A 9702-nucleotide genomic window follows, 5' to 3' on the forward strand; every position below is an offset into this window, starting at 1 on the left:
TTGTTTTATCACAATGCATGAAATATACATACATTTATGCAGATTCTTCCTTATTTAATTTCTTGAAATATGATACAGGACGATAATATTTGGTGGCAACAGTTTGAAAAGTGAAGCAATGTTTATAGTGAATCAACGTAAAATGCCAAAACGAAATTAATGGTCCGTCTGGGCAACTGCCCTTTTACACTAAAAAAAGAACTGAATTTTTTATAGATACCAGATTTAATTTGCGTATCTTGGCAATACGTAAAAGAAAGATTTTGTTTTCAGATTAGTAACTTAAAAAAATTTTATTGTCATGTTTCAGCAGTCATCTTTCAATACAAAGAGTATGACGGGGTAAATAATAATCAAAGATTGTTTTTGATTGAATTTTTGTCAATGAATCTTGAATTAGTTTTCAATTCACCAGAATTTATAAATAAATTTAAACGTAAAATTTGAAGTTATAAGAATATTTTAAAAAGAATTTCAAAACCTTATTTTTGAAAGTAGATTTTATTTGATATGACGAAAATCCAGTTTTCTCATCTGTTAATGAAACATTTTGAGTTAGTAAAAAACTCAGCACAATTGTGCATACTTTTTGTTATGGAGCAATCAAAGGTAATGAAAATAACTTCAATAACTCTAGTGTACATTACATAAAATTGTAAATACCAGTACACACATTCCGAGATGCCGTAATCTTTCTCTCATTCCCCCTATTTTTGGTTTTATTGTTGGAAAATCGAAAAGGGAAAACTATGTGAATAATGCAATTTCCGAAGAATGCGGTTACAGTAAGAACATAACAAATGAAAAGTAGTTATTAATATACTATATGAAATTTTCGGAAAACTATTTTTTTTAAAAGAGATCTACATTCCAGTAGGAATACATAGTAATGTTAACATTTCAATATCTGATAAGATATACTATTCATTTTTACTTTCCTGTAACTGAAATCTTGTCCACTGTTACTCTTATTTCTCTCTCTCTGATGCTGCTTAGGTATGAAATCAACCTTAAATAATTAAGAGAAAGTGAAAGAGCAGCTTACCTCAGTGAAATCGTTGACGGGTTTGTTTCACTGTGATTTTGTTCTCTGGTTTGTTTCACTCTTGTATGAATTTGATATAAAGTTCAACAGCTGGATGTGAAAGTTCGGCGTCACCTTCGCAGCTAATTTGCGAGGATTTGACTTTGCTAGTAAGAAGAAAACCATCACCACATCGAAAAATCCATTTAAAAATTTACGACAGTTCATTCCATAACATATTCAGGTAGGAGAAAATTACGCAAATATTTTTAAAATTAAACTGGTGCTAAAAAGCTAGGGGGAAAATACTCTAGGACAGTGGTTTCCAACCTTATGTCCGCGGGCACCATGGCGCCCGCCGACCGCTTGACGTGCGCCCGCCGCTGCGCGATCTTGGAGGTATTAAGTTAGCTCCATGTGTGCGATCACAATAAAAGTGTTTTGGTTTTCAATAAAATCTATTTGAAAGTTTTCTCATTTTTAATGAAATAGAAATTGAGTCCAACACAGGTACAAGCACAAAGCGAAATGCTATCGATCTTTTTTTTTTTTTTTTTTTTATGTGCATGTATTATTAACTCTATCCAACTATAAATTCACCTTGAAAAAATAAATGGTGCCCGCCATCCAACAGATGTGCTCTTAGGCACAAAAAGGGTGAGTACCCCTGCTGTAGGAACTGAAGTAATTTATTTAACATTTAAGCTATTATGAATTTTTATTTTGAAAAGTCTACAAGTTTTTAGTTAAACTGCATTTTATTTCAGGATTACTGTTCTGCATCATTTGTGACATTTTAAAAGCTTACCGAATAAAACTTTTTGAGAAGTGACACAACAAATAATTCAGGCTGACTTTTTTTTTTTGGTGTAATGGGGCTTAATGTTCTCACAGAAATTTATATCACAAAAAGAATTAAATAAATAATTATAGTAGATTAAACTTAAATTACATTTTAAGCAATTTATGAATTTTCAATAAATGCATTCACTCATATGAAATCCTTAAAACGACTAATAAAAAACTTTATATACATATATAAATGAGAAGGTAAGACGTTTCTGCTTTGTAAAATCCGACCTCATAATCTGAATTAATATTTAAATTAACAGAATTACATTTTTATCTTTTTTCAGATTTTTAATCGCAAAGTAATATATATATACACTTCTTTATGAGGGGAATAAAATATGACCTAAACTATTCAGATGCCCAAGAGCACACATAATGGAGCTTTTAACATTCATGCAAACTTTTGTGAGGTCATTCCTTTTAGCTATGAACTCCAACAAACTTGCATGCATTATTTTTTCTTATTCAGCTGTTTAGCCGGGGTTAAAAAGCAAAGAACAATGTAAACATATCATGATGAAATCTACTGTCCATTGCAATTCTTTGAAATCCACAGCAAAAAGAGTGAATGAACACCGAAATCACAAACTGAAACCATCCCAAAAAGATGGCACAGAAGGAAACAATGTTGACAATAAACAAACACCAACATTTATTGAGATCGTGTCAGTGCTCTATGCTCCACACGCAAAGTTTCTGAATTTGGAATATAAAACTGAGTTCTGAAGGGTTTCCTATATCATCTGAATCCTGGTAAACCACAGAGAGAATAGAAGCTTGAACATGAAAACCACAGTAAGTTTTTATTAATTTGTTTTTGTCTTTATTTTAATTTTTACATTTTTGAATTATTCAGTTTGCGATAATTAATATGACGACTGAATCCCCTTAGGGTTTCTATAGAAAACATTAATTGGATAATATTTTGCGCAGAGCCTTTTATTTTCATTTAATGCAGAGCCGTGCCTAAGGTTAGGCGGCCAGAGTACTCGTGTAATGTCTGCTTGAACTAAAAAAAAGCTGCAAACTCTTGATAAAAGAGTTAAATTCAATCAAAAAGGTAACGATAAAAAGGACAAATTTAATCAAAGATAATAAAATAGCGAATAATCTAGGATATGAATTAATTAATTTATGCTATTTCCTAGCCTTACAAATATTTTGTACAACTGCAATCAAATACTGCGATACTTCGGTATATGTCATTCATCAGTTACAGATCCTGAGATTTATACCATTCCGGACATACACCAAAAGAGCTTTTTCAATAAGAAATAAAGGAAAAATATTTAATACTTTCTTACAAAAAACTGCTGTTATTATTATAACATTGTTCAGTATTAAAATACAAATGCAGTGAGTGAAATATGTACTGTACGGAAATGATTTCCTGTTATCCCCCCAAAAAGCATTTTTTCAGTACGCTCTAATGTCTCTGATCTTTGGTAATCAATCTCGTCCTTTTCGCAACGTTAGGGATTTAATAGCATTTTTATTTCTCATATTCGTAGATACCGTCGTTCTCAACAATTGCTATGCAATCACTAAGTCCCAATTACGCATGCCGTCTTCATAATTTTCAGCAATCTATTTTTTTTATTTCCATGGTGATCCTTTTTCTTCGTTGCTTGACTCTTTTTATTAACTTTCTTAAAACTGAATGTTAATTAACTTACAAAAGAATAAACCAAAAAACACAAAACCATGTGAAATTCAGAGTTCAAGCGCAGGTTGTTTACGGGATAACAGCAATAGGCGCACTGACGCTCTTGGTCAGTCTTTGTCTCGAAAGAGGTAAACAAGGATAATGCGGCAGTCGTGACTCATCGGAGTCTTTCCAAAACAAATACCGCATACCACAAAAAATATATTTCTCTCTCAAACAGAACTTATATCGGGTAGTATTTATTTCAGAGCTGACGTATACCGAGGTACCACTGTATTTTAATGCACATTTTTAACGCGTAGTTGTTTTTTATTTCGAATAAGTTAATCGAGGGCAATTTTGTGTTATAAATAAATGCGGGTGAATTAGCAGATGTCAGAATGATTTATATTGGGTTATTCGGAAAGTTGTGCAGCTTTTCAAATCAAAGCGCATTTTCTAATTATTTTGTTACTGCTGTGAAGGAGTTATCTTGATCGAAGCAGATATTTAAATCATGTTGCTTAATTCTTGCACGTATTGTTGTGTAATTTATTTTTCCAATGTAGTGTTAAGAACGAAGAATCCAGAAGTTCAATTTCATCATGCTATATTTTTTTTTTATTTTAAAAAAGAAAAAAGAAATGAGAGTCAGGCTGCTTGCAAAATTTGTGCTACATAAGGGAAAAATTACTGTTTCTGATGATATAGTTTGAAGGCGGAGAAGTTTAACCGTGGAAAGTTCAGCTTCGAAGATGATAACCGTTCTGTATGACCATCCATAATACATAAGGAACTATTAAAAGGAGCTATGGCTGAAAATCTGCGTTATGCAGTTCAGGAACCATTAGATAGTATAAATATTTCAAAAAGTGTAATACTTGATCATTTTAAGAAGATCTGGTAGTACTGCAAGTACTTAAAATGATCAACTGCTAAGATGTATTTGTAACCTATACTTTAATAGAGAAAAATATGCTTGTTCAAGTTTTGCTGAGGAAAAGTAAAGAAGCTCCTTTTATGAAATGGCTCATAACCTGTGATCAGAAGTGGATACTATACAAGAAAAAGATCATGGGGTAGGCCAGGAGAACCTCCTTTAGTACTGTTGAGAATGGGTTTCATCCCAAAATTGTAATACTTTGTGTATGATAAAACTGCAAACTAAGAATTGTTGCCACCAAACGAGACAATAAATTTGAAAGAAATGCTGTTCTCAAAATGGCACTTTCGAAAGCAAAAATCTAAGCAAAAGGCCCAGAACTGACCAGTCTTTGAGATGTTTTCTTTCATCACAACAGCGCTGCTCAGCCATACATTTCGATGAATTCCAAGATAAAGACTTATTCAGCCTACCTGGAATCTTTTGTGTCACTTTCCCATATTTACTAGATCTTACCCCTTGAAAGACCTTACGTTTTTCATCTCTTCAGGTCATTTCAAAATTCTTTGAAATGCCTGGAGCTTACTTCTTTGAAGAGTGGCAAGCAGCATCTCGATAACGTCGTTACAAATAAAAAAAAAAAAAAAAAAAAACCTAACTACTTAAAAAGAAATGAATTTCCCAGCTGCCACAGAGAGAAGAGACGGTAATGAGAAATCACGCAGATTAAAAAAAATAAATTTAAAAGTCAAAGGAAATAATTAACATAAAAATTGCATTAATTAAAGTACACAAATGCTTATTACGACTTAGTACAGTTAGAGCTTCAGTGCTTGGTTAATAGCATGACGCTTAATTTAAACAAAATATTTTTAGAACTATTTATTAATTATTTGAGAGAAAAAGTTTTACATGATTTACTTCAGTTTTAGTAATCGATTTCAAAAACTTCTATTACGTTTTGCAGAAAATGATAGTTCGTTACTTAAAAAAATATTAATGTTTTTCTACGTACCCTTTTTAAAGGGTTTCCTTTTTAAAGGAAGAAAAATAAAAAAATATGCAATAGCTATATTTCCAAATATTTTAAGTACCTACCGTTAAGTTGTTTGAATATGTTAGCTTCAATAATTAGCTAATAATGTGAGAATATAATAACAAGAACAAAATCGTTAGAGATGTCAAACGATATGATCTTCCATAGTTAATCTTAAATAGATTTAGTAACGATACAGGAACACTGTTAATAAGGCAAATGTTTACCATAAAGTTCCTGTTTCTAAATTAAAAGTTTTAAATAGAAAAAATATTGCATTTGTTATGATAAAAATATTATTGTAAATAAAAACCAGTATTATGAAAAACTGTGTATTGAATATTTCTATGATGATTTATAATATGAAATTTTCATTTATATTGCTCAATTCTATTACTCTGCTCATAATTTCCAATTACTCTGGTCATGCTTAATGAATTTCACAGTTTTATTATCGTGAGCCATTATGTGCAATATAACATTTCCTACATACTGTATATTTAATTTCCAATAATGGAAAATGTGATGCTCTTCTGTATGTTTGGTAACCAAAAGTTATGCAAAGTATTTGCAAGCTGTAGAAGATAACACAGTTCCAGCAGCAATTTTAGCTTGAGGCCTAGCGAGTAGCTGTGAAAAACAATAAGGTTTATTTAATTTGGATTATTTAATTACGGCAAAGCTCTCAAGGGCTATCTGCCTGAAGGGAGGGAAGATTTTATAGAGGAAACTGGCTCGTATACATGTTACATATAGGGAAAAACACGAACACGAAAACGCCCATTGCAGTCAGACCGTTCATCGGTATTCGAACCCCGGATCGAGGTACCAGTGTTCAGCTGCTTTTATCCCTCGGCCGCTGGTGGTTCTCGACAACAGTAAAAACGGACGAGATTCAAGATGCAGAGAAATAGAAATGAAGCTGTCTTATTACATATTGTAATTTTAATGTTATTATAAATTCTTATTGCGATTTGGATTTTTTTAAATCAATAATATTGTGATAGTTATCGGTAGTTTATACATGAATACTTTTCATTTGTTATGTTCTTACTGCGAGCATCTCTTAGGAAATCAAATTATTCGCATAAATTTTGCCTTTCTATTTTCGTACGACAAAATTAGTAAAAAATAGGGGGAGGAATTTCCGGAGTAAATATAGTAATACACCAGTTTACCCCTTAGAAAGTGTTCGAGAATTATTTCTATCCGAGATAAACCCAAAGACATTCAGATTCGCGAAATTACTTCAAGTCAGGGATGTTAGCAAAAGCTTGCAAGCTATCAGGCTAAAAAAACAACAATAATATACGCCAAATTGCTTCAAGTTTGGGATGTTAGCAAAAATTCGTAAGCTATCGGAACCATATATTTCCCTATTAGTTTTTTACGAACTAATTATAAAAAATTAACTGAGAGAAATTTTGAAGCTTCCGGAGACGGTTTCGAGGAATGGTTAGCTCTTGGGATAATTCAAAAAGTACCTGTGCGGTTAAAGGTCATGACTGTGAGAAAAAACATGAAACAATCCAAGGCATTTTACCAAATAATAGGGTTCATTATTCAGCCATTTTTGAAATCGTGGGATGCGATCCTGCAGGACCCTTGCATTTAAATGATGGAAGGACACCATATTATTGCGTGCGTACGGATTCGTAATGGATTGAATGCACACAGGTCCAAAGATAGATTGATAAAATTTATTTTATCAAAAGAAACACTTGAGTGTTCTGGAACTTTCGACAAAAAGTTTCACAACATCATAGAGTACAACCAGTGGCAACACTTCAAACTACTTAGAACGTTAAACACAACGCAGTGCAAAGTACATGTAAAAGGCGGAGCTCTGACGTATGTTCTGAGCTAACAACTGAGAGCAGATGCTCTTTCCGGTCTTATATAGTTTTTACCGTCCGCCGAGCATTTTGTAGTAAATTCCATTTTTGGAACTTACTGGAAGACATGTACGGTTCAAGTTGCATTTAAGGGCTAGATACGGTTACAGTTGCATTTAGGGTACTCAATCCTAAAACCAATTACAGTTACACACAGATCGGACCCAAATGTCGCCAAATGGTTGCCAAGTTTGGCGAATCTCGCCGAATTTGGCGAGAATAATTATTTGCTAAAACCTTTGCCAGCTTGGCGACATCTCGCTAATTTAGAGAGATAGCCGTTTACTACAAGTTAAATTACATTTAACTTACAAGTTAAATAGACTTGTCTCTGTACTCTTATTTTATTTTTCCGGAAAAGCTTCGCCTCTTCAGATTTTCATGTTACATTATACAAAAGATACTACAATTTTACATATAATTTCACTAAAATTATTTACGTATATACAAAATTCGTAACAATATTTATCTATCTCTATATAGATATACACACACTTGAAATATTTTATATATAATATTTGGGCTTGCAAAGGAAATATTTACTCAGTTTTGTTTTATTATATTTTTCTATTTTATCAGGTTCCTTTTGCAATACTCTTTGCTGGATTTTTAATTCTCCTAGCCATGCTTATGGAAGCCAATTGCCAATTTCCTGGAGCTGGCAACTGGGGTGGTGCCGGAGGAGGAGCGAAAGCTGGAATGGGCTTCGGAGGCGGTTTTGGTGGTAATGCAGGAGGTGGAGGCCAAGGAGGAGCAGGAGCTGGAGCTAATGCAGGATTCGGCTTTGGAGTAAGTGGTGGAGCAGGAGCAGGAGGAGGAGCGGATGGAGGAGCAGGAGCTGGAGCTGGAGCTGGAGCTAATGCGGGATTCGGCTTTGGAGTAAATGGTGGAGCAGGAGCTGGAGGAGGAGCAGGTGGAGAAGGAGGTGCAGGAGTTGGTGGTAGGGCAAATTTCGGAATGGGCTTTAATGCCGGTGCTGGTGGAGGAGCTGGAGCCGGAGGAGGCTCTGGAAATGACATGGAAAGGAATGCGAAAATGCAAAATTCTGAAACAACGGAATCCACAGAAGAAAAGTTTTCTTCAAAAGAAGAATAGATCGGAGTCATATTTTTCTGATAGTCAAGCAGCACTGATATAAAGTCTATTTTTGTACATGATTGCATAGTGTATAATATCATTGCTGAATTTCCATCGTTCTTTAAGACTAAAGCGAATACGCTAATGTGATCGAAAATAAGGAAAGACATCAAAAAGAAAAGCTACGCACTATGCAAAATTACTCCATTCTTCAATTAAGATTTGCGTATGAAAATTTAACTAATTCAAGAATTTTGGAATTTGTACAGTGCTGTAGAGTATAAATTTTGTATAGTATAAATGAATTATATAGCTGTGATATATAAGTGAATTTACATATGTAAATGAGTAAAAATGCAATGATAAAGAAAATAGAAATCTGAAATAAACGTACATTAAATGTGTTTTAAAAGAAAACTCACGTAATTATAGTTTTCCTTGTGCATTTATTGCTTCTGAGGTTTATTTCTAGTTCTGCACTGCCAATAGATTCTGCACTCCATAACATTTGAATTCAAATTGTAATTATACATTAAATTTGCATTTAAACAATAAGGAATAGCGAGAGGAGTATTACTTTTCGCGACTTCAGATACTTCTCAATGTATCAAAATTTTAGAAAATTTTGTATTCCCAAAATTCATTAGATTATGAGTACCAAATTTTAATATATAATATACATAACTGCCGTTAAGATTTGCAATATATAGCTTAGGGAACATTTTATTAGGAAGTTTAAGCTCTTAGTTGAATTAAAACAATTCAGTTGTAATCAAGTGAGGACCTAGACTAAGCTTTTCAGTAGGAATTTTAGAGATTTTCTATTGAATAAGCAATTGCCGTTTTATTTTTGAAATTACTCATTGATTATCAAATCAAAAAGCAAAACGTCTTTTAAAATATCTGCTTTTCTAAAATTTTATACATGTAAAAATTTACTGAATGTATTAAAAATCATTTGTTCAAGAGAATGTAATATAAATGGATAAAATATATTTTAAAACATTCTTATGCTTTATTCTTTAAAGCTGTCCGTCTTTAGAGTTTTTTGAATTGAAATTCTGCCAATAAAAATAAAGATAAAATTTTCTTTTGCCACACTTTAACTGTATTTGTTTTATTTTGAATAGCCTATTATAAATTTCAGAGACTTTTGTGTGATTCAAATATATTTTCACTTGTGAGAGTTAGTAAATACATTCTAATATTTTGATTAGCGTTATTTGAACAGAAAAAATAATAATTGTTGTAAGCAGACCTGAATATAAATTACTGACAGTTTCATTTGCA

General features: G+C 32.5%; 1 protein-coding gene across 1 annotated transcript; it reads left to right on the forward strand.

The window, feature by feature from the left end:
- The first annotated feature begins 2520 nt into the window (after positions 1-2520).
- LOC118188838 (uncharacterized) lies at positions 2521-8838 on the forward strand. Its single transcript, XM_035359356.2, has 2 exons — positions 2521-2671; positions 7915-8838. Exons 1-2 carry the CDS (start codon positions 2660-2662, stop codon positions 8428-8430), a joined length of 528 nt encoding a protein of 175 aa, XP_035215247.1. The 5' UTR covers positions 2521-2659; the 3' UTR covers positions 8431-8838.
- Positions 8839-9702: the final 864 nt, after the last annotated feature.

This window comes from Stegodyphus dumicola, chromosome 7, assembly GCF_044657685.1.
Source record: "Stegodyphus dumicola isolate Sdum_Otavi_A_Nest chromosome 7, ASM4465768v1".
Classification (NCBI taxonomy): domain Eukaryota; kingdom Metazoa; phylum Arthropoda; class Arachnida; order Araneae; family Eresidae; genus Stegodyphus; species Stegodyphus dumicola.